The 26129-nt window shown below is 40.1% G+C and overlaps 2 protein-coding genes across 2 annotated transcripts in view; one reads left to right on the forward strand and one right to left on the reverse strand.

The window, feature by feature from the left end:
• Window positions 1-36: 36 nt before the first annotated feature.
• On the forward strand, window positions 37-2848 carry LOC101740246 (prefoldin subunit 5). Its single transcript, XM_012694252.4, has 3 exons — window positions 37-279; window positions 1239-1448; window positions 2063-2848. The coding sequence occupies exons 1-3, from the start codon at window positions 193-195 to the stop codon at window positions 2234-2236; spliced, it is 471 nt and encodes a 156-aa protein (XP_012549706.1). The 5' UTR covers window positions 37-192; the 3' UTR covers window positions 2237-2848.
• Window positions 2849-9997: 7149 nt separating this feature from the next.
• Window positions 9998-26129, reverse strand: part of LOC101740380 (homeotic protein proboscipedia) — a 72903-nt gene continuing 56771 nt past the window's right edge. Inside the window, exons 3-4 of the mRNA XM_021350869.3 lie at window positions 12590-12732; window positions 9998-11691 (exon numbers count right to left, since the gene is read on the reverse strand). Of these exons, the coding sequence (XP_021206544.1) occupies window positions 10294-11691; window positions 12590-12732 (1541 nt within the window). The 3' untranslated portion in view covers window positions 9998-10293. The remainder of the gene's footprint in view (window positions 11692-12589; window positions 12733-26129) is intronic.

The following is a 26129-nucleotide window of genomic DNA, read 5'->3' on the forward strand; positions in this document are numbered from 1 at the left end:
GTCAATTTGGACCAAACAAGTAAAACTGTCAAATTGACATATTCTGACTGAAGTTTTGGATCCTACCCGAAATCTACCTATTTTGAGGTTAGAAAAAAGAAATAGTCTTAGGATCCTACAAAAAACTAAATAGAATAACTAGAAACGTGTGTTAAGTTCTTTTATTATTTCCTTTTATTAATATTTACAAAGATGGCATCCGGTTCAGGCACTCAACAAATCGATTTAAACAAACTACCTTTGCCTCAACTAGCTCAATTGAAACAGCAGTTAGACCAGGTATGTATAAAGGAAATATCTATAGAGCTATTTTAGAAATAGTAAGCATTAAGTATTATTTCTTCAACATAATATAATTTATACAGATAATTATTAAATGTCGTAACTATTAATGTCCTTAAGAGACAGGACTTATGTCCTATTTTAAGGACCCTCATGAAAGCCGGAATGAAAACATTTCCATATGTTTTCTGGTCTGAGTTGTGTATCTAGGTGTACTTGTTAGTGACATGAACCCGGACCTCAAATACCAACTCACAAAGCTATGAATCTAAGATATGTTAAAGAGAAGACTTCACTGAATGTGCTCATTTTTGGTAGACAAGCAGTCATCATGTTGTTGTTCTGATCTTTTATTGGAAGACTATTTCGTAAACAGTCAGCTTCAGGTCATATCCGCTTTTCTTTATTGTATTGTAGCTATTGCTATAATTAGCCAGAAATGGAACATCAAACATAATGACTAAATTGAGGGAGACATTTTTTTTATTGCTTAGGTGGGAGGACGATCTCACAGCCCACCTGTTGTTAAGTGGTTACTGGAGCCCATAGACATTTATGATGTAAATGCGCCACCCACCTTGAGATATGTTCTAAGGTCTCAAGTATAGTTACAACAGCTTCAAACCGAAACGCATTACTGCTTCACGGCAGAAATAGGCAGGGTGGTGGTACCTACCCACGCGGAATCACAAGAGGTCCTACCACCAGTGAAAATGTGTCTGTATGTTAGTAACTGATGTTATGTTACAATATGCATTAGTAAAACGTCTGCCCTTTAGTCTTTAGGTCTACTTTGGGAGTACTTGGGCAGCTGTTAGTAAATCTGACTCCTCCTGGCTGCTCCCATGCTTGCCCTGCCTATCTTAGTGAAGCAGTAGTGGCCTCCTTGCAACCAGCTATCTCCATCCGAAAAAAAGGCAATACTCTCACACAAAATCCATAAAATTTTATTTCAGGAATTGACAGTATTTCATGATTCAATACAAACATTACAAATGGCTAAAAATAAGTTTGGTGAATCAGGAGATGTTCTAGAGAAGATGACGCCTGATATCAAAGGAAAACCGATGCTTGTTCCATTGACTAGTTCAATGTATGTTCCTGGCACAATAGCTGATGTTGAGAATGTCATTATTGACATTGGCACTGGATATTACGCTAAGAAAGTGAGTAACTTAAATCTATACATATAAATAAAATTGGAGTGTCTGTTTTTAATATTGAAATAACCGCTTTTTACTACATGCATATGAATATATACAGTACATACACCAAAATAACATTTTTTACAATTTTTGTCTGTCTGCCTGTCTGTCTGTTTGTTCCGGTTAATCTCTGGAACGGCTGGACCAATATTGACCAGACTTTCACTGATAGGTAGCTGATGATATAAGGAGTAACTTAGGCTACTTCTTAGATTAGGTTCGGCCCGCGGCGTCGGTTATTGTCGTACCACGGGATAACATCGCGGGACTCAGCTATCAATAATAAAATTTAATGTTTCCGAAGCGAAGCGAGGCGAGGGGGGGCGCTAGTTAAAAATAAATTTAAACCTAATTTAACACTTAATTCAGCTCCAAGTTTGGCAGGATAATATATCATGTATAGCTGCTGTTTTCATTTCAAACCTCATTTCAGAAAATGTTGAGTACTTTAGAATATTGGTATGAAGATTGAATCATGATATAGTTTCAAATAATTTCAAATTAACTGCATGGGTTACCCCTTAGGGCTAATGATGCTGACATATGTTTGTATTACGTTTTATTTCTGCTTCTAGGACATTGAAAGTGGCAAAGATTACTTCAAGAGAAGAGTAGAATTTGTTACAGAACAAATGGAGAAAATAAGTATGTTAGGTGCAGAGAAATCGAAACTCCGTGAAGCTGTTAATGCATTAGTTGAAATGAAAGTTCAAAACGAACTACAAGCAAAAAAAGCTAACTCTTCATAACATATCTGAGACTTAATTTAAAAAATATTTTGTGGAGAGATTCGTGTCCTTTTAATGTATAGAGTTGACCTAAATTTTCTGCTTTGTTAATTTATAGTTTATTTAAAGTATTTTAATTACTTTTTAAAACATTTTAATGATTACATCTTAGTGTTAAAAGTGGAATCATTTGTGTTTTGTTACCACGTATCACCCTGTCCTAATCAAAGTGGTTACTATTGCTTCTGTACATCAGTGATTTCAGAGCAAAGCCAAGTTTCTGAATGTATTAACGTAATCCCAACAGCTATGACTTATACTGATATTTTCTAATGTAAAGCTAGATAATATTATTAAGCCACATCAAAGCTTTTCCTCACATTTTCTTTAATTTTGGATAAATTTTGAAACTAATTACCTAAGGTAATATTTTGTGTTTAGAATACTCCTCAAGAGTACTACTCAATAGCATCAAGTAATGTTAATAATATTCTTAATTCATGTTTTGTAATTTTGTAAAGCTTTATATCATTTCAAACTATGTGTTTTACAAGTACAAGACTCATTGCTTAGTTTTAAATTTAATTCAATGTAACAAAATGTGCTTATGTTTAAAATAAATATATAAATATATTTCCAAGTTTTACTTGAACGATCCAGTATAACAAAAAAAAAACGCGGCTAAAACAAACATCAGCAAAAAGTGGCTTCTTTTTTTAAGATATATTCTGATACTGTTTTAAATGTTTTAATGATCTAATTATTGAATTCTGAAGAATAACACCCTGTATTGTTGTTGTATCTAGTAATAATCAAATTCTAGAAGGATAGTTACATACTCGTATAAATGTAATTTACAACTTTCTTACACAATCCATAGATGAGTCGACTATTATCAAAGCCGGCAATCTGACTTTTGGACAATTATTGGTAAATTAGAAAAACGAATTATTGACTTTGTATTCCATTGGCAGTCACAAAACTCCTCGGAACGACATCTTAGATAAATAACAGGTTAACTATTAACCTTTATTTAATGCAGGTTTTGAACCGTATTCTTTGAAGGAGACGATTATATTCAAATCAATCTGTATTGACATATCAATAACATTTTTTTGTCCAAATGCACAGATTGCCACCTTTGATAATAGACGACTCGGATGTCGCCTTTGTGTATTGCTAAACTCTTCTTTCTATAACTTACTAGGGACCCGCCCTCGCTTCGCTTCAAAACTGTAATTTATTATTGATTTCTCCACTACTTAATGGATGTTATTATACATATAAACCTTCCTCTTCAATCACTCTATCTATTAAAAAAACCGCAACAAAATCCGTTGCGTAGTTTTAAAGATTTAAGCATACATAGGAACAGACAGATATAGGGACAGAGAAAGCGACTTTGTTTTGTACTATGTAGTGATGATGATGATTAATGCAGTCTCGTCCGCGCGTAGCTACAATAGCCCCTTAAACTACCAGCAAATAGGTAGCGAAAAATGCACAGCTATTAGACTTAAAGTCTGTACAATATCACAGTTTAAAATAATTTAATTCCATGATTCGAATACTAGGATTTTCACTATCTCATAAGTATACCTACCGTAAGCGGCAATCTAGACGATCAATTATATTGCCTGGTATTGCGAACTTGGCAGTATTTTTGACTAGGGTTAATATTAAAGATTGCACGATGATTGAACGTTTTTAACTATATAGTTTAATTTTTATTGCACCATATTTATTTATTGCATCATGTACGGTCAGTGCAATGTTTTAAGTCTTTTTTTTTATGATTAAAGTATTACTGGTGCCTCGGAGGCCTTTCCAGGTTCACCAGGACAGGTGGGCGAGCAAATGCTCAGCCAGGAGGGGTGAGATTTGCTAACAGCTGCCTGAGCGCCTCCGAGACCAACTCAAGAGTAGCTGCTTCGCGAATGAATCTACTACCGAATCGGAATCGCGACCCGCTGAGAAGATCCGGCGAGAAACTCAGCGGGCTGATGGGTTAGGTTGCACGTCGAACTCTTTGTCGAGTTCGACGAGTACGGTTACCGTGTGTTTTTGTCTATGGTTCGTCTTGACAAGGAGTATACGCGCTGACTGAGTTCGCGAACATTGTGCAGTTCGTATTATTGTGCAATATAATTGATCGTTTAGATTTAGAGCGCCTTTAAACCTTATTCTAGGTACATTATATTGTATGGTACAATGTTATTGTAGGTCTAGGGGCCGCCTAAGACGTTATTAACAATCACGTCTTTTAAAAACACGGAACTTTCTTCAAATATTTAATGATATATCTCTCTCTCTCTTTCTCTTCGATCGGTTCCTCACTGCTGAGGATCGTGACTCCGTCCGATTTCGTCAGCCAACTGTCTCCATCGAACCCGTCCTGCAGCCCGGTGGAGTGCATCGCTGATAGGTATCCCCAGTTCCTCCGCTATTTGGTCCGACCATCGTTTGGGACCTATACCCCTAGGCCTTTTTCTCTCCATTTTACCAGTCACCACAAGGCGTTCCAAATTGCTGGTATCCCTACGTGCAACATGATCAAAATACCGCAATATTCTTTGTAGGCAGATTGTGGATAGACGTTGAATCTTATAATGATATATAAATTGCGTTAAGTTCTGCTAATTTTTTGTCTTTCAAATAAGGTTTAAATTGAGTTCATAGTAGTAGGTGGCGTCTTAGGCTCGCAGGTCTCCGGATTTGCTGATGTCCATGAGCGTCGGTGACCAAATACTATCAGCTGGGTCGTAAGATTGTCTATCTTTTACTATAGTAAAAATGTTCCCTATATAGTTCCTAGGGAATTTATTTCAAATTACATTTTTATAAATATTCCTCAAAAACAGGTGCCTCTTTTAATTCCAAACCCTTTAGAGCGTGCAATAGACGTAAAAGTCGAATGTTGATGGTTGATACAAAGTGGTATGTAGATACATATTTCTTTCTAGATGTATCTACAGACTTTCTGCGATGCCTTAGCAATCCGTAATCATTTAGCTCTAGGTGTAGGTATCACGAGTCCGTCCACCAACCCAAGGCTTAAAGAAAAATCGACGCCGCCAGCTTTTAAACATGTGGTCAAAATATCTACATATGTTTTAGAACATCTGTTTTATCCTTCACACTGCATAATTACTTTGCTGATTACGCCCTAGTGTATATATTCTGTGAAATCTTAATTTCTCAGTTAAATCCCCATGACCTTGTCTTTGAATTTGAAAATCTGTCTCCTAAGATCAAGCTGAATCCGTTTAGGGTTCCTAGGCACATTACAAGACACACAAAATATACTCAATGGTGCTTGGGATTTATTTTTATCGTGTACGATCTAGCGGTGTATTTTCATCATTTAAGATTGTGCTCGGCGTAGCTTATATCTCACTAAATTTTCGAAGATTTTCGTAGTACTTAGGTTTAGAAATTTTAGGAATATATCACTACATAGTACAAAACAAAGTCGCTTTCTCTGTCCCTATATCCATTAAATAGTGGAGAAATCAATAATAAATTACAGTTTCCGAAGCGAAGCGAGGGCGGGTCGCTAGTTGGTAAATAAACCAAATAACAGTACAAGGCTACCAATAGTGATCGAAGCCTTAATGTCACCATTCCTTAAACAAAGTGCACCAGAAACTGAGTGCTTACAATTTGCGTCTTCGCGTTAGAATATAGGAAATTGTGTACAATTAGATAGATAGTTTTCATGGTCACACTCTTTGTGTATGAGCGCAAACTTCGGAAGTTTGACCTTACGCTGTGGGAATAATAGGATTTTTAAAATAAACTAAACTTTTTAGTGACACCAAATGTTTTCTTTTATTCATTACTAGGCCAAAATGATAGCGCTGACGCCTTTTTTTTTTTTTTTTTTTTTTTTTTTTTTTTTTTTTTTTTTTTTTTTTTTTTTTGTCAGGAGGAAATCGCCGGACTTCCACCCTTCACTGGGGATGGAGGGCGGGGCATGTCGGAGTCGAACCGACTAAAACCTCCTGTCTCTCAACAACCAACGTCCAAACCTCGCATGAGACAAAACTCATGAAAAGGCAAGGGGGGGAAAGTGAAGCGTTTAGTGCGGAGCACATCTCTCCCATCACCCTCCCCCTCGGGACGCCGGACTGGCGGTCGTCGGCGCCACGACCACCAGCCCTCTCGGTCGGCAGGCTATCCGAAGCCCGCCTAGATGGCACCGGTTAGAATGGTCTATCCTACGGAATACCCCGCTGGGTTAGAACCAGCGTGGGTTGAGGATAGCCGGCCTTCCATCACCCGGATGCTCATGCATAAAACGCGTGCAGAGCAGCTTGCACGTCGTCTTCTTAGGCCCCCTTCGCCGGTCCCCAGGCCGACATGTGAGGGAGACCCGAAACACTTAGAGGGCCAGGGCTTGGGCGAGATCCGCCTCCCTGGCCCCCGCTCGACGGCGGCGGGCCTGTGCGTCTCTCACGCGCCCCGCCGCCTCCTTCTGCGAGATGGTGCACTCGCAGAAGTCGAGCATCGCCTTCCACGACTCGTCGTCACCGAGCATCGATGCCACAACACTCGGCAACGACAAGTCGTTTCCTATTTTTGCGACGAGGACACGGCGCCACCCCTCCCATGCGGGGCAGGCGACGAGCGTGTGCTCCGCCGTGTCCAAGTCGCAACCACAATGGTGGCACTCTGCCGTCGGCTCGGCTCCGATCCGGTGCAGGAACTCACCGAAGCAACCATGCCCAGTGAGCACCTGCGTGAGCCGGAAAGTGAGGCGTCCTCTGTCACGATTCACCCAGTTCACAAGAACCGGGCGAATCGCCTCGACGGTCCTACGACCAGCCGAAGGATCGGCCAGCCGTCTGGACCATGACTCCAGCACGGACCGCCGAGATTGGGCCCTCCGCGCTCTGACCACACTGGGGCTGGGACGTGCCATGCCCCGGGCACGAAGGTCAGCCCGCCACTGATAGTCAGTGGCGAGCGCCTCCGCCTCCAGGACCCAAGGCGGCGTCCCAGCCAGTACACACGCCGCCTCGAAGGAGATGGTGCGATAGCCACGGATGACCCTGACCGCGATGGTGCGTTGCGGCCGTTGCAGCAGCTTCGCTACCCCCACGGCCAGGGACTGGCCCCACACGGGCGCCCCGTATAGGGCCATTGATCGCACCACCCCCGTATAGAGACGGCGCGTCACCTGGTCAGGCCCCCCCACGTTGGGCAGAAGCCGGCTTAACGCGCCGGCCACCCCCAACAAACGAGGGACCAGGTTCTGAAAGTGAGCACGGAAGGTCCAACGACTGTCCAGAATGAGGCCGAGATACTTCAACTGCACCCCGACCTCGATACGGACGCCTCCAACCATGATATGGGCATCGACAGGTGGCACTCTCCGGGGCCTGTGGAACCACATGGCCTCGGATTTACTGAGCGCCACGTCGAGGCCCAATCTCCTGATTTTGCCGACGACATGCGCCACCCCAGCGGTGGCAAGACGAGCAGACTCAGCAAAACTCCCCCCCCGGGCCACGACCAGCGTGTCGTCTGCGTAACAGATTACGCTTAGGCCCGGGAGGAGGGCACCCCTCAGTACCCAGTCATACCCGATATTCCACAAAAGGGGGCCAAGCACCGACCCCTGTGGAACACCGCGCACGACCGGGAACCTGTGTACGATCCCACCGTGTCCGGTACACGTGACCGATCTGTCCTCCAAGTAGGAACCCACCAGCCGGCGAAGGTAGAGAGGCACTCCGTGTCTTTCCAGTGCCCCCCCTATCACGGACCAGGGCAGGGTGTTAAACGCATTGGCGATGTCGAGCGACACCGCCAAGGCCACCCCACCCCTGGAGACGGCTTCTTCCGAGAGAGCCCGTACGCGAAGGATCGCGTCCACCGTTGAGCGGCCCTCTCGAAAGCCATACTGCTCCGCCGACAGATCGGGTCCCACCCCGACCAGATGCTGAATGATGCGGGCCGCCAGAATGCGTTCCAGCAGCTTGCCCACCTCATCCAGCAACACGATGGGACGGTACCCGGCAGCAGTATCCGCCGGGCGCCCCTCCTTTCTCAACAGCACGAGTCTGCCCGTCCTCCACGATGAAGGAAACCGTCCCGACTCGAGGCAGGAGTTGTAAAGCCTCAAGAGTCGGTCCCCCAGGGCACCAAGAGCCAAGGCCCAAACCCGGCCATGGACGCCGTCCGGGCCGGGCGCAGTGTCCTTCGCGCACATTTTACGCACGGCCACATGGAGCTCCGCCCCCGTTATGTGGGGCACCTCAGCAGGGGCGTCGCCGCCGTTTTCCGACGGGACGTCCATAGCGGGAGCGACAAATCCCTCCCGCTCCTGCGGGAACAGCGCCGAGACGATGTCCCGCAACTGCTGAGGCTGGAGACGCTCCGTGATTGGGGGGGCCCATGGGCGCATTTTATTGCGCACCATATGATAGGGTCGCCCCCACGGATCCTCATCCAGCGTCTCCAAGAGACCCTCCATGTGTTGGTTCTTGGCTCTTCTGATGGCCAGCTGCAAAGCCCTCTGCGCGACGCGAAATGTGCCGTACAGCCGGGCCTCCACCACCGCGAACGCAACCGGATCGTTGCGCCGCGGCAAGAGCGCTGACGCCTACATTAATAATGACTTACAATAAAAACTATAGTAAAATGTATCTACAACATGTCTTATAGTCACAAAACAATATGTATTAACTAAATAAGGCAACGACTAATTCTTATTTTTAAAAGACCTATTGAAGAAAAGTCAGTTGTGATCAAATTCAATAATTCTTTATTGTGAACACGTGAACAGAATGTATTTTGTGTTATTTGTTACATTAGATTACATTCGAATAAATAATTTGGATAGATCGTAAGGACTTATTTGCGTTTAAAAAAACTGTAGGCATCTATTTCATTTTTCCCGCTCTTGTACAATAAAACGCACTAGGGTAGTTGACGTGGCGCGCATTTGCTAAAAAACTGTACACTTTAGACTAATATTAACACGTTGGGCGCCATATGAAAGATCGAGTATTTTCATTCGGGCCACGGTGCTCACCGGTGAGCCTCGTCTTACTGAACCATTCGGGCCGTGAGGGTCACCCGTGAGCCTTTTAAAATTTCTAAACTAGAGGGTAAACATCGCTAATTTTTATCTTCCGGGGAAATTATCGCTAGTATTATCGTTATTATTTATAAATTTTATAATGAAAATCTCAAGTTGATAAAAATTTCTGATTCCCTGATTTTCGCTAGGCCCGAATGGTACTATAGTACGCTAGGCCTGCCGGTGGGTCTTGGAAGCGTACAATGTGTTAACAAAATTATAAAATATTAGTTAATATTGAGATTAAAATACGATTTATTATAATATTTTATGTTGCTGTATTTGAAACATGTTCTCTCTATTAATAAATAATCCTTCCATGATTTTAATATGTATTTTACAATATTCCACTCATAGAAGTCTTTCATAAAAGAAGACTGAATAGTATGAGGGATTTTCCTAGAAATGCGTCCACTTTGACCTATTATGGCAGCCACCATGTCTCTGTTATTATCATGTCTATGAAAGACGGCAAGAATGACGAATAATTTACCTCAGCTTTTTAAGCAGTACAAATGAGGGTTTTTTTTTTATTAAAATCTACAAAAAGTTTGATTTGTGATGTTTAAACAAAAACGTTCCGATAACCAGTTTTTTAATTTAGCTATTTAGCCGAATTTATTGAATCAACCACCCTAATTCGTATCCAGTGACAGCACCTAAATTTCTTTACGAACAATAAAAGGTAGCGCTTTATAATGTAGTTTCTTTAATGAAATACATAGTTCTAACAATTTATTTACATCATTAATTATATTAATTACATTTTATTATTAAATAAGTATACGTAATGCTAGTACAGTATTTACTTATATTATTTACTAAGATGAATACATAGATTAAAATTAGCAGAAAATACAATACTTGTCGCCTTGGGCGAAACCAGTTCAATTTCACCATGCTATTGAAACTTCCACAATTTACACTTTCGTGTAATATCGTATTACTATACGAACAGATCATTCGCCTGCTCGGCGAAATCCTTATCTCAAATGGTATAATATTCTGGAGCGAAGTCATTGGCGAGATTGCTCAAGAAGTGGAAGTCCGAGGAAGAGTTTGAGTTGTCGCCAGCAGGTGTAGCATGAGTCGCCTCATAAAATTGTTGGAAGGAACTATATCCATCACTACACTCGCCTCCATATTGCTCTCCCGACGTACTGCCCTGAGGTGCATTTGGTCCATAGACCGCATTCGGAGTCGGAGCTTGTTGATTACTGTAGACGTTCGCATCATAGTAAGCGTTTTTTGTGTACTCGTTGCTGTGTGCATTTTTTTGACCTTCTGTAGCGTAGTAACCATGCGGGTGTTCGTGTTGCGTGCCCTCATGATAGTGATAGCTGTAGCCATGGCTATTCGCATACGTCATGTGTTCCCCGGCGTATTGGCCGTGATCGTATGCGGCGTGACCGTATCCCGTTTGATCTTTACCGTAAGTCGGATATCCGTAATTTTGATACATTTCGTGGGGATAAGCCGGCCGAGAACCTATGCCATTTGCGGATCTCGCAGATGCAGATCCCTCTTGTCTCGTATGTTGTTGGTTTCTAGAGTAAGTGTGTTGGTCAGCAGATTGCAGACCGGGTCCATAGTTTTCGTAGGTTCTATTGTTTTGTGGATAAGGTGAGAGTTTTCCGACAAACTGTTTGGAGTCCATACGGAAATCGGGATGTGTAACAAACTGACCGGGGGGTGCGTTACCCCTAACGACGTAAGGCGGCATAGCGTTCGGTACCGCTTGGGGAAGGGGTGGGCCTGGTGGTGCGTTCGGAGGTGATGGTCGAGGGTAATGACCTATTGGACTGGGGTGCATGCTCGATGGGGTACCTGGTGTTGATGCTGGCGTTATACTAACTGAGGAGAATTTCGCACCATCAGGTAAACCGGCCGCCGTACCGAGGCCATCTTTTGACGATGACGGTGACACCTTACATCCAACGGCGTCTAGTGAAGGAGATCGCTTTCGAGTTTCTTGCTTGATTCTCTTCGCTAAGTTCCTTGTTGTAGTTACCATCGACGGCGTAGGGTCATCACGAGAATCTTCTTCTGCTAATTTATCGAGCGAAGAAGACGAAGTGACACTAGAGGCCCCGTCGCTACCAAAGCTATTATTGTTGGTTGCGCTAGGTGTGTTATTATTTCTTGTCCTAGAGGTAAGTTCCGGTAGGTCTTCTGCTGGAGAACATAAAGCGCCCGCAGGCAATTCACAGCCCTGACAACTTTTTTTGCCCGAAAGTGGTCCGTCGTCATCTAGAAATTTGTCAAGTCTTGCCTTCGTGCTCTTCCCGCCTTCGGACGTAGTGGAGTCCTTGTCATCGCCGTCCTCGCTTTTGCTTAATGTTTGTCGTTTGTGTTTCATGCGCCTGTTTTGAAACCAAACTTTTACCTGAAACAAGAAATGCAAACAGTTAAATAATAAATATGAATAATATTTGTTCCTTTGTTTGTTTGCTGGTGTTGTATGCGATTGCGCGTCGTTTACCCATCGTGTTTGAGTTTCAATTTTGGATAATAATTTGTAGTTAGCGCATTAGAAGGGAGAATTTATTTCAGAGGATTATGTCGTATCAGTTTCCGTAGTAATCAGTAAGTTTGGCGGGGCTTCATGGGTTTTAAATAATGCAATATATAATTTTACGATTCATGGCCAAACAAAATATTGATGTCGAATGAATAACACACAAGTCGTCCGTGTCCATGAAAACTGTAAAATAGTCGAAAATAATTCGAATAGAAGATTAGATAGTAAAAGAAGCTTTAATTATGTCGATGAGTCGCTTTTTTTTTTTCTTCCAACATAAGCTGGTAGCCTTGAGAGGCTATTCCAGCGTAACCCTAACGTTTGTAGGTGAGCTCACGGGGCTCAAACCTGATGACGTTGCTAACACGAACCCTAGCAAGAGCCGTGCTTCGCAGAATCTACCACCGCATCGGAAACGCGACCCACTGAGAAGATCTGGCGAGAAACTCAGTGGGCTGTGTCTGAGAGTTAATTTACTCGTCGAGCCCTTCGTCGCAAGCGACGGGTTCGACGAGAACGGTGACCGGTGCTTGAAGTACCTAAAAGCACCGTTAGTGGATCGGGAGGATCCGAGTTGACGTGTTTTGGGCGACGTCGACTGCTTTCCATTCTGTCCGCAGGATCGGGAATGTAGTTACCGGCGGCTACGATGAGAGGGTTCTCGTGTCGTGCCGCTTTATCGAAGTGGGACGAGTCGCGTAAACTAATGAAAATACTAACAAAATCTAGACAGTCCTTTAAAAGTAATAAGAGTTTTACTCACTTGTCGTTCAGTAAGATCCAGGGAGGCCGCAATTTCAATTCTTCTCGGTCTACATAAGTATTTGTTGAAATGAAATTCTTTTTCTAGTTCCAGTAGTTGAGTGTTCGTGTATGCCGTTCGCAGACGACGGGGGAGACCGTTTTCTGTAACAATAAAAATAGTACACATGAAAAAAAAAACGGTGCGTGAGCGTGTGTAGCTTGGTGCACGTGAAAGAAGTGAAACTTCTTCGCGGTGTGTAGTATTGTGATTTTCTTAATTTTTTTATTCTTAAATCAATTTTATCTTGTAATAGGGAATGCTGTGTATAAGAGAAACGACCTAGCTCGCTTTGTCCTTTCCCTCTCTCCACGGTCGAGTGGTTCGCGTGACGTTCTGTCTATTTTTAATCGACTTCAAAAAATAAGGAGGTTCTCAATTCGACTGTTATGTTTTTTGGAACGAAGTTCCTAATGGGACGATGCGGAGGGGTACCCTAACCGGGGAAAAACGTCCGCAACGTAAGATTTTATGTTTGTTACTTTTGACTGGGTGAATTGATTTTGATGATTCTTTTTTTATTAGAAAGCTGACGCTTCCCGTGTGGTCCCATTTTAATTTAGTCCAGTTCTGATGATGGTATTTATGAGAAAACCATATAAGTCTTAAATTTGCATTAAGTAGGTACGTGCGCGACAAATAGATGAATAGGTAACTCTACATAACGCCAACCGATTTCGATCATTATTGTTATTAGTGTTTATTAATTAGTTTTGGTAGATATATCTTTTTTTTTCTATTTGAAGTCAATTTTTGTTAAAGCTTGTCTATTTACAATTACTTCACTCTCGCTCTTCCTAAATTGTATCATTTCTCTGTAGCCGTAACGAATCTGTCGCGAGTTAAATTTTACTCTCAACGCACCTAAAAGTTTCACTTAAAAAACCATAGAAAATTCGAAGCCCAATTTAAATTATCTTGTCTTGGTGTCGTTTTATTCGTGGTAGATTTCGATAACTGAACCAGAATGCGTGCTGGCCGGTACGATTTTCTTTTAATATAATACCTTGATCGCATGTCAGGGCACCGCCCTTGACGCCATTGTGTCGAAACGTTGGTCTTTTTATTTTACCACAAAATACGAATTGGAATTCGAAATTCAAATTACAAAAGGGTGGCCGTATAATGGGGCGATCGCGTTCGTGTGCTCGTGAACCGAGTTCGCGATATCGCCCGTGCCGCGCAATTACCATGACGTTTCGCGTTATTCAAATAAAGGCTATATTCGTTTAAACACGTCGGGTCGACGCATCGCTGCTTGATTGACGTGCTTCGTCGTACTCGCGTTTGCTATTGGATAAGGGCAGTTGTCAATCAAACTATGAGTGAATAACGACCCTTATTTTTTTCACATAAATTACCTATACATTATATATAAACTTAGTAATCTAACAATAAGTTGCGTAGTATTTTTATATACAGCCTAAACAGACTCAACAAATATTTAATGTTAAAAAGGAAACTGTTTTATTCGTGTTTTAATAAGTAGGTAGGTTGAAATATATACGTCTAATGTGCATACGTGAAACGCTTGGACGTTATAAATTATAAGTTTACTGGACCCGAAACTCGATAGTCCTTGTGGCTGACCACTAGAATTATTATGGGGGTTCCGGGGTGTATTTGTTAGGAGAAGTGGTAATTATACCAAGTACAAGTTTTGGTATCTAGTACTGCTTTCCACGTAAGGTATTCACTTGATGTATTCGTTTGAAATAATTTAAGAAGACCTTTTTAAAGTGTCATTGTTTTGAAAAGTCAATGCAGGTGGTGATTTAAAATAAAACTTTATTTCAGTTTTAATTTGACTAATTTACTAGTATAGATACGATCTCACGGTATGCCTTCCGTATGTATCACACACAATGCGACTATCAATGGTCGGGCCTTTCAATAATAAAAAAGAAACAGTATATAAAGAAGGTAATAACTTAAATAATAAATAATAGAATATAGTACGGTGAAGGAATAACACGGTGTAATAAAAATGAAACCCGCAAAATTATAATTTGCGTAATTACTGGTGGTAGGACCTCTTGTGAGTCCGCACGGGTAGGTACCACCACCCTGCCAATTTCTGCCGTGAAGCAGTAATGCGTTTCGGTTTGAAGGGTGGGGCAGCCGTTGTAACTGTAACTATAATTGAGACCTTAGAACTTATATCTCAAGGTGGGTGGCGCATTTACGTTGTAGATGTCTATGGGCTCTAGTAACCACTTAACACCAGGTGGGCTGTGAGCTCGTCCACTCATCTATGCAATAAAAAAAAAATAGTAATGTTAATATTGATGAAAAGTAAAAGACACTTGCGTGCGCGACTGTACAGAGTGGAGAAATGTTCGATAGATGCAAGTTGGTGAGTTTTTGTCGCGTAATAGTGTATATTATGCGGGTTCGAGAGGCGCCGTGTATAATGTTCGCATTATCACGATACCTACCTACACTTCCGAGCCACTGAACATAGATGTTATGTTACACGACAAAATATAGTCTTGTGATAGAAAAAACTTGCATTAAGTTTGTATAAGCGTAATTTTTTTCTGTCATATAATCGACAGTCATCGACAAAATTCATGTTTTAAAATTGTTTTGATAAATGTATACCGGAGAAAATTCTACAAAATACGGCCAAACACAATATTGAAATGTCGAATGAAAAACACACTTGAATAACATATTAAAATCTTATTAATTATACAATATTAAAAAAAAATATATTAAAATACAATTTAAAACAAAAGCAATTTATAAAAAATAGATTGCCGCTGGTTGCGGTATCTGCCACACAAGCCTCCAGTGCTTAGGGCTCCGGAGTGAAAAACCTTATCACAATACGCGCCTTTTCCCTATCTAAGGGGATATTTCAGTTACGCTCGGACTGGTAGGTGAGCTCACGGGTTCAACCTGCAAGAGTTGTTAACACTTGCCCTAGCAAAGGCAGTGTATCGCAGAATCTACCACCGTTTTATTTTTATTTTTTTATTGCTTAGATGGATGGACGAGCTCACAGCCCACCTGATGTTAAGTGGTTACTGGAGCCCATAGACATCTACAACGTAAACGCGCCACCCACCTTGAGATATAAGTTTTGAGGTCTCAGTATAGTTACAACGGCTACCCCACCCTTCGAACCGAAACGCATTACTGCTTCACGGCGGAAATAGGCGGAGTGGTGGTACCTACCCGTGCGGACCCTTCACCGTGGAAGTCAATCGTGAAAATTTGTTGAGTACGTATTTCATTAGTAAAATTGGTACCCGCCTGCGGGATTCGAACACCGGTGCCTCGCTACATACTAATGCACCGGACGTTTTATCCTTTAGGCCACCACGACTTCGACCGTATCGGAATCGCGATTCACTGAGAAGATCCGGCGAGAAACTCAGTAGGTTAATACGCGCTGTATCAAGGATAACTGCTTTCTGTACAAGGCCCCTAACCCAGCTAGATGAAGAGTTTCTTATGGCGTCGATCGAAGCTTTTTGCTATCAAACACTACTATCGGAACAACAATGGTTCAATCAACACTATTAAGTTAACTTTTAAAGCATAATTTAAAAAAAATCTCCCTTCCGTGTGACTATGACAATTATAAAAAAATCTAAAGGACGTCAATAATATAATGACAGTAAAAGAAGCGAGATAAAATTGTTAAAGTGGTTTTAATTATGTTTACGTTTCGTGCAAACCGAACTGCTATCAATTCCCTAAAAGACAAATATTTTGTGATAACAACAATTGCTTGTCCATTAAAGATATCAGCAACACATTGAAATCAATATAAAGCAAACATTTATATTATGTTAAACGAGATCCCCTGTCTTGTAGTACATGTAATAAATGATGGCGAAATGCGTTGTTTAACCCTCTTGTGTTCCAGGATCGGTAGGCCAAGAAGATTAACTGCGGATTAGGGTCACTCGCATTGCACAAGTCAACACGTCTTGTCCGTGTTTTGTTATCAAAATCTTTGAGATACATTTATGGGGTCATCATCCGGTAACTTTTTAAGTTTTTTTTGTTTTAATTTTTTTCATACGTCCAGATAAAGACGAGGCTTTCTACTATCTGCCTACGTAGAGTTCTGGAATACTTTGGCCATATTGCAAGAAAGGATCACGGCAGCTTGGAGAAGCTAATGGTGACTGGCAAGGTGAACGGAAGAAGACCAAGAGGTAGAGGCCCGACGCATTGGACTGACCAGATCCGCACTACCCTCGACACCACAGTTCACGATGCTCTACACTCGGCGGCAGATAGAGGCAAATGGCGTGGAATGGTCCGTAATAAACTCTTGTTGCGAGGAGGTGGTCACGACCCTCAGTATTGAGGAAACCGAAGCAAGACGAAGAAGAAGTATGATATTTAGTTTAGGGAAAATTTGAAATAGAAAAAAATCGATAATTGTTGTGAATTTTAACGATTATTATTTAAAAAAAAGAAAATTTTGTGTCTTAAGAAAGTTAGTTCATAGTTTAACTATACCTATAGGCTACGTATACTCGTAATAGAGGAATTGAAGCTGGATAGCATAAGTAGTAGTCGTAAACAATTTGCGAATGGGCACTCTGTGGCCCCTTGGGAAAGTTTAAATAATTAATCAAGAGCCGGTAAAGGATTAATGCGGTGGCCAGTTGGCGGTCGGGTGCCATTAGAGAAGGTTCGATACCCCTACGACTAAATGCTGTGGTCGCATTATTTGTGTCGGCCGTAGGTGTGCCGCTTGCAATGGGACCGGAGTTTTAGATAAGTTCCATTTATATGATGCCTTTAAACTAGATTTCTCCTCTTAGCTTATTACGTTTCGGATGTGTGTCTCTACGCTGCAATTAAATATATTATAAAATATAAAAATGAATTGCTGTTCGTTAGTCTCGCTAAAACTCGAGAATGGCTGGACCGATTTGGCTAATTTTGGTCTTGAATTATTCGTGGAAGCCCAGGGAAGGTTTAAAAGGTGAAAAAATATAAAAAAGCTCGGAATTATGTAAAAATAAACAATTTTGTTTTTCCTTTGATGTGTCCCTTTGATGTGTCCCCTTGATTTGTCTTTTATTTATTGATTGAGGCACTACGAAGTCTGCCGGGTCAGCTAGTATATTATAAAATAGAAACAAAAAATTTTTTTTGGGTCTTTGTTTGAATTTCAATAACCTTAAACCTGGTTTTAGCATTTAGAAGAAAAATATATTTTTCGTTTATTGTTGTTGAATAAAGGAACTTTTTATTAATTCGTGTTAAACTTATGCGATAAAGAAAGCGCAGTAATGTTACGTCTTTACTATTGCAATAATTTGTGGCAAAGACTGGTTTTGTCACGGGCTGACTCCACAATGATAAAGTGCCAAAAATTAACTTTAAGCGTTGCTGCTGCAATGGAAAAGTTACAAAGCGAGGGTGTTCCCACCGACAAAATATTACGTTATGAGGTGTGAAAGGCATAAATGTAAATATTCAATATTTCACAAGGCGGGAAAAGTGAATTTTTCCGCCATTTCGTTCAGCTTAGCGACTGCCGTCGCCAGAAAAATTCTTGCACAGAATACATTTATCTTGTAATTTTACAACAATAAGTTTTTTATTGCTTAAATGGGCGGACGGGTTTACAGCCCATCTGGTGTTAAGTGGTCACCGGAGTCCGTAGACATCAATAAAGTAAATGTTGCCACCCAAGTCTTATTTATAGTATAAAGACTTCCTTATCCAACCAATCGAAACTGCGACAAATCAGAAATAGGCAGTCAGTCACAAAACGCCCTACCATCAGTAATTAGCACCACCATGTCATTTCTTCACCTTGAAAGACATTCGTGAACATATGCTAAATACGTATTTCATTAGAAAAATATTACCCGCATGCGGCATTCGAAGACTTTTTTTATTTTTTTTATTGCTTAGATGGTTGGACGAGCTCACAGCCCACCTGGTGTTAAGCGGTTACCGGAGCCCATAGACATCTACAACGTAAATGCGCCATCCACCTTGAGATATAAGTTCGAAGGTCTCAGTATAGTTACAACGGCTGCCCCGCCCTTCAAACCGAAACGCATTACTGCTGCACGGCAGAAATAGGCAGGGCGGTGGTACCTATCAGCGCGGACTCACAAGAGGTCCTACCACCAGTAATTACGCAAATTATAATTTTGCGGGTTTGATTTTTATTACACGATGTTATTCCTTCACCGTGGAAGTCAATCGTGAGCATTTGTTTGTGACTGGCACATCACATCGCTCTATACGTATGCACAGGAGGTCTTACCCTTTAGGCCGCGTCAACGTGTGGTAAAATGTACAATAATCGGCTATGTTGTACAATCAGAATTAGGAAAACTGATTCATATTAAGAAATTGACTTCCACAAGCGTTCGTTTAACCGTAGCTATTGTTCAAACAATCGATCATGTTGCGGATTTGTGTTTTTCCGATTAGCCGCCTGTATCGGGGATCTGTTTGACATAGTCGCATCAATTATAAGCGAGGATTACAATGAGACAGATCCGAGACGGTTCAATTTCGCAGGGAGTTCGCGGCGGGGAAGATATCAGGAAGTGACTTGAGATCGTCTTATCAGGGCTCGAGGTATCCGTGATGGCCCCCTTTATGCGCATTCCAGAAGGATTTAGTGCTGATGGTATTAGGTACCACGGATGTGTTTATTGAAGCACAGTATAATGAGTGCAGCGTAGATTTAAATAGCATGTATTAATTAACGTACCTCTGTAATGTGTTGGTAGCTAATGAAATTTTGCGTTTACTTGCGTTTACGTGAAGTCCTCGTGGCCTAAAGGATAAGACGTAGGGTGCATTCGTGTTGAAACGATGCACCGGTGTTCGAATCCCGCAGGCGGGTACCAATTTTTCTAATGAAATACGTACTCAACAAATGTTCACGATTGACTTCCACGGTGAAGGAATAACATCGTGTAATAAAAATCAAACCCGCAAAATTATAATTTGCGTAACTACTGGTGGTTGGACCACTTGTGAGTCCGCGCGGATAGGTACCACCGCCCTGCCTATTTCTGCCGTGAAGCAGTAATGCGTTTCGGTTTGAAGGGTGGGGCAGCCGTTGTAACTATACTGAGACTTTAGAACTTGTACCTCAAGGTGGGTGGCGCGTCTACGTTGTAGATGTCTATGGGCTCCAGTAACCACTTAACACCAGGTGGGCTGTGAGCTCGGCCACACATCTAAGCAATAAAAAAAAAGCATGTATTGATTAACGTACCACTGTAATGTGTTGGTAATCAACGAAATTTTGCGTTTACTTGCTTAATCGGTGCGAAATAATTCATAATTATTAAAACTCTTTACGTTTCGTGTTTTTTTTTTTATATAAAGTAGATTTCTGAAATTGGTATCTACTTCAATTCTATGTTTATGTTTTAAAGGTATTTTAAGTATTTTTTATATGTAAATTGCATAATCTTATTTATGTGTAATAAAGCAAAATTTTTAATAATTATTATTATAATTACATTGCGTATTTAATGTATTGCATTGTTTATTTATTTTTTGGTGTACAATAAAGAATGCTCTCTCTCTCTCTCTCTCTCTTTTTAACGCGCTTTTGTTAGTTTGGTATGAATGTATGTAAGTATGTAACGACATCCTTGAACTTCATTTTCATCGACTTTAATACGTCCGATTAATTTGGAACTTGAAAATTCTCGCGCACGCATCTCGGACCGATAATGAAGTAATAAGAAATTAATTGTTTGTTCGGTTTGCTATTTAAGCGTGTGTTTTTAAGTTTTAAATTAAAATATATGTCATTTCAAATTATGCTCTAAAGATATTATTTTACGGTAGACAAGGACGCTTGCTTCTCACAACGGTAATCATTTTCCATTAGATATAGCTGCTGTTGTGCTAGTAAAAGTCAGCTGGGTCAGTATATCTCATTTTTATTTTGATCGATGTTGATTGTATGTAATTTTTCTCTACCTATTCGTTGGTAGTCTAAGAGGCTATTCCAGGTACATCCAGACTCACTGACTGACTCAACCTGAGAACTGACTCAACCTGAGCTCACTGACTCAACCTGAGAAATTATAACCTAAATTTGCTAACACTAAACGATACACGGTATACGATATAAATCCAATATTAATTTGTAATCCACATATTTTTCAAGTCATACATTTAACTAGTAACTTACTTGGTTAATTTAAATAATAAGATTCGATTTCATTGGAGTTGCAGGTGTCGTTTTTTTAAGCTTACCCCCTGGTAACTTCAAGGGCTTATAGCAACTTAGAGCGTAGCCGGTAAGACTTTGCTAACACTAGCCCTACGAAGAGCAGTGCTTCGCAGAATCTACTACCGGATCGGAATTGCGACCCACTGAGAAGATCCGGTGAGAATGTATGTATGTAAAAGAGAAGTTTGAGTTTTTGTTTTATTAATATTATTATTTGATTTTTGTTTTTATTATTATTGTTATTGCTTTTGTTTTAGTCCGAGATTGTAGTTATTATTTTTATTTAATTCTAGTATAAATGAAATGTTAACGAGTGTAATATGGATGCAAAATCTGAAGTAGGTAAATGAAATAAATAAAATAAAATAAATAATGAATCCCGCTCCTTAAAGGCAACCTCAGTTGAATCCCATCCCGAATCCGTTTAGTTGTAACGAAGCGTTATTAAAAGTTGTCTCTGAGACAGATGGCACAACTTCGACACAGTTTGACAGCTCGTCCCCGGGGCTAACGGTTCGATTCCGTCAAACGAGGAAATTTCATTAATCCAGTTATTAAGAAGTTGTGCTTTCGTAAATGTAATTCCTGAAGTTTCCGATTGTGTTCACGGGGTGCGGTTCGTAATTGTTTGCTATTGTTTTTGTAAGTTTTAAGATGACACTAAGATAAGCTGAGTGATATTGTGTGATGGTTGTCTTTTTTCTTGTCTGTCGTTGAACAAACGTCATCTCTCGTGTGAATTCGTACGGGAGTAAGCCCATATGACATTCGAACAGTAATAAGTGACACATACAGCAGTAATGCGTTTCGGTTTGAAGGGTGGAGCAGCTGTTGTACTGTAAAAACTTGAGATCTTAGAACTATTATTTCAAGATTGGTGGCGGCATTTATGTTGTAGATGTCTATGGGCTCCGGTAATCACTTTACGGTGGGCCGTTGGCTTGTCCGTCCACTTAAGCAATAAATAATAAAAAATACACCATAACTACAGGATAGAGTCTGCGATAGAGTAAGATAATACTTCTGACCGTATCACTTCTACCACCTGTGAATTGCACGTACATTTATTGTTTTGTAAGATAAACGTAATGTTCTATATAAAAAAAAACCTTTGAACATTAAATAAACGACCTTTCCCATCTTTATTAGCTAGTCGATAATAAAGACCGCTCGGAATATGCAAAGCGCTTTAAGACTGCCAGTATTTAATTGCCCTTGAAAAGGGGAGACAAAAAATAAACTGTCGTACGATATAAATAACGGTGCACTTTTCATAATCGCAATTGTCGCCAGGAGAATATTTAGTGCGCAGTAAAACTGTCCCGATTGCGAGCCCTGGCTTGAGGGTTCCGCGGCCGAGAGCCGACTAATAGTTGAGGGGCTCCGAAGACATTGCCAATTGATTCTCTAATGAGATATCCATACTTTTATTTGCATATGTTTCTATTTATCGTAGAATTAGTTTTTCTTTATAGTATACCGAGAAAATAGTACTTATTTATTTATTTATTAACACTTAAATAAAAAATTAATACGCTATTGAATTCATCTGGTCATCCGCGAACAAGGCCAACTCCACGTCCTCCTCTCACTCTCGAAGGTTACCCTCCAGAGTGGGGGTGTCGTTTGTGTTGATGGCGTATAGTGTAGGATTCCACTTCCAGCAGTCAGGAAATAACACACAGATTGCAGTAGTTCATTTGATTCTGTCCTCGCTTATTTTTTAAATCCACTTTACAACTTTTGGGTATGTGCTCACTATAGAATATACCACCATCATCTTTTCTTTTTCTGTGGTACTCGTTTGCGGGATTCGAACACCGTTGCATCGCTCGATACGAATGCACCGGACGTCTTATCCTTTAGGCCACGACGACTACATCTACTTCTACATCGACTTATCTATCTTTACCTATTCTATTGATTTACTTAAACTGCACATGAATTTACGGCAAGAACATATTTAGTAAACGTTAGAACTATATTTTGATTAAATAATTATGTTAAAATAAATAAAAAACGAATTTCAATGTTTCAGTACAAATCGGCAATTTCATACTTTTTAAACCTCAATATTAAAAGTCACCCAAGAATTACAAGACACATTGACAAAAAATTACAAACTGCTCATTCGAAACATCAAAAATTGTAAAATCTATAGGACAAGTTTTTATGTTTTATTTGTTAATTCCGTTTCCGGTATTGAAAGTGTCAACACGTATGCTAAAGATCTCCGCGTGAAATAAATTATAAACAGTGCAAAAATAGTGAATACAACACTATTCCAGTGACAATCTAATAAAACGAAGACTATTAAGTTACCTAGAAATAAAAATCAGTGCGGGCGATTACTTACTACGAAAATAAATAAATTCATTCACTGTCATTATAACCTAAAAAGTGATAATAAATAGAATAGACTCGTCACTTACATAGTGCCAACCTTACAACATTTCATACAGTGTCAGTCATAGATTATCCACTTAGTATATTCGAGTGTCAGTGACGTTAGTCGATATCAACATCGGGGCTGCCAGTAAAATAATTAAAATCTCTACAAAAAACAGTGAAAACACCACAAAACTAGAAAGTTACCAGAGTAGTAAACCAATATGGATAAAAATATGGAATTACTTCTACGTAAACTCGAAGAGAAATTAGATAAACAAGCCGACCAGATAACAAAGGCGGTAACTAAGAACGTCACAGAAGCTATAGACGAGAAAATAAATGCGATAATTGAAGAAAATAAACTCCTCACAAACAAAGTATCCGAACTAGAGTTGAAAATTAAATCCTTAGAAAGAGAGAAACGAAAAAACAACCTCGTCTTCTTCGGAGTAGAGGAAATAGGAAAATCCGAGCGAGAATTAGTAGATTATATAAAAGATACCATAGAAGAACTAGGAGTGCAAATGAACAGCCAAGAGATTAGTAACATATATAGAATCGGAAGAAAGACGGAAAACAAAAACCGACCAGTCGTAATTTCTTTTACAACCCTGTGGAAGAAGCATCTTGTACTCAAGAACAAGTCTAATCTCCCGTCAAATATATATGTTAAAGAGGATTACTCCAAGGAAACTCTGGAAAGGCGCAAAAAACTACAATCCCAAGTGGAAGAAGAAAAAAAGAAAGGTAACATTGCATATCTAAAACATGACAAGCTTATAGTAATAAAACCGGACGACAATAGCAGAGAAAAAAGAAGGCGAGAACCCTCAGATTCTCCCAATCAAGCAACACAGAAAAAAATCAGTACAAGTAATTTAGCCAGAAATACAATCAAACCAAGTACTAAAATACAGAAAAATGAAATTACAAGACCAAACATACTGAGTTATATAGAGAAAACAAGATCCGATACCTGCCCCAATACCCCAAAAAATTAATTAAGGCCCTAGAAAACCGGAAACAAATAGAAACGGCTAAAACAATTAGACTTAAGGAAAAACAACGAACAAATTGTCTCCCACAACGGCTGGTCTCCGCGGGAGCACTAGACCAAAACCCTCCAGCAAAAAGAAACGAAACATTCCACATTGCAACACTCAACACAAGAACTCTGCGAACACAGGAAAGCCTACTTGAACTGGACAAGGCGTTACAAAATATAAAATTGGATATCCTGGGAATATGTGAAATGAGAAGGCTTGATGAAAAAATAACTGAACGAAACAACTACATATTTTATCAGAAAGGTGAAACAGCAGGCCAAAGAGGTGTGGGCTTCTTAATTAAAAAATCATTGAAGAACTTTATACAAGAACTGATAGGCATTTCAGACAGAATAGCAATACTCAACATTAACTTACCAAGATACAAAAAACCCTGGACAATTATACAAGCATACGCACCCACAGAATTAGCATTGGAAAGTGAAAGAGAGGGATTTTACTGCACACTATCTGATATTATAAAAAAATATTATAAGAACTTTCTCATAGTCATGGGTGACTTTAATGCACAAGTTGGCAGTAGAGAACCCGGAGAAGAACTGATAATGGGCAAACATGGATTTGGAAAGAGGAGTGCAAACGGACATCGACTAATTGAATTTTTACTACAAAATAACTTAACAATACTAAATTCGCTCTACAAAAAAAAACCCAAAACCAAGTGGACTTGGATATCACCTGATGGCAAATATAAGAATGAAATCGATTTCATAATAACTAACAAACCAAAGTTTTTCCAAGATACACACATTATTCAAAACTTAAATTTTAATACGAACCACCGTATGGTACGTTGCTGTTTAGAAAAGCATCAATCAAAAAGAAGTAGAAATAATATCAAAAATAAATTGACATTAGAACAACACAAAGAAAAAATAGATTCATCGTCCATCAACACACTGAAAGAAATAGTAAACTCGAACAGAAGTGTCACAGAAAAATATGATCACATGGTCACACAACTGTCAAAATTGAGGAAAGTAAATGCAACAAAAGATGTGAAGTTTGGTGCGAAGACAATGGAGCTCTTAGAAGGACGAAAAGTACTTATAACAGACAAATCAAAAACTGAAGAAAACCGTAAGTTAATATCTAAACTGAGCAAAGAGATTCGGGAAAGCATAAGAAAGGATAGGAAATTAAGAAGAACGAAAAAATTAGAAGATGAAATTCTAAGAACAGGGGGAACAAGAAAAGCTTTTAAGGAATTAAGAGAACATGGAGTGGAATGGATACCAAAACTAAAAAGCAACAGTTCCAAACAAGCAACAAATCGCAGAAAAATTCAGAGTCTTGCTACAGATTACTATCGAACTCTTTACTCGGACAATGACACCGACCGAGAAAAGACCGCCGATAACGATCCTAGTACGAATAATAAAAAAGTACCACCAGTACTCTTGCAAGAAGTACAGAAAGCCATCATGTCTCAGAAGCCAGAAAAATCTCCAGGACCCGACAATATATCAAATGAGCTGATTAGAGGTAACGAAGAAGAAATAAGCCCAATACTAACCAAGCTATTCAATGATATTGTAACAACAGGCGTCATCCCAAAGCAATGGAATGAGTCACATATCATCCTCCTCCATAAGAAAGGAGATAAAGATGATATTGGCAACTACAGACCAATCAGTCTAATATCAAATGTGTACAAAGTCTTCGCAAAAGTAATTCTAGAAAGAATAACAAGGGCTTTAGACGAAAACCAACCGATCGAGCAGGCAGGATTTAGAAAGAACTACAGCACTATAGACCACATCCACACAATCAAACAAGTTTTGGAAAAATACAATGAATACCAGAAGACTTTGTATATCTGCTTTATAGATTACTCCAA

This window comes from Bombyx mori, chromosome 6 (assembly GCF_030269925.1).
Source record: "Bombyx mori chromosome 6, ASM3026992v2".
Taxonomy (NCBI): Eukaryota; Metazoa; Arthropoda; class Insecta; order Lepidoptera; family Bombycidae; genus Bombyx; species Bombyx mori.

Excerpts from the sequence above, each read along its gene's own strand:
- LOC101740246 (XM_012694252.4), top strand. The coding sequence starts at position 193 with ATGGCATCCGGTTCAGGCACTCAACAAATCGATTTAAACAAACTACCT. Across the intron at positions 280-1,238 it reads TGAAACAGCAGTTAGACCAG|GAATTGACAGTATTTCATGA; the intron begins GTATGTATAAAG and ends ATTTTATTTCAG. Across the intron at positions 1,449-2,062 it reads CTGGATATTACGCTAAGAAA|GACATTGAAAGTGGCAAAGA; the intron begins GTGAGTAACTTA and ends TTCTGCTTCTAG.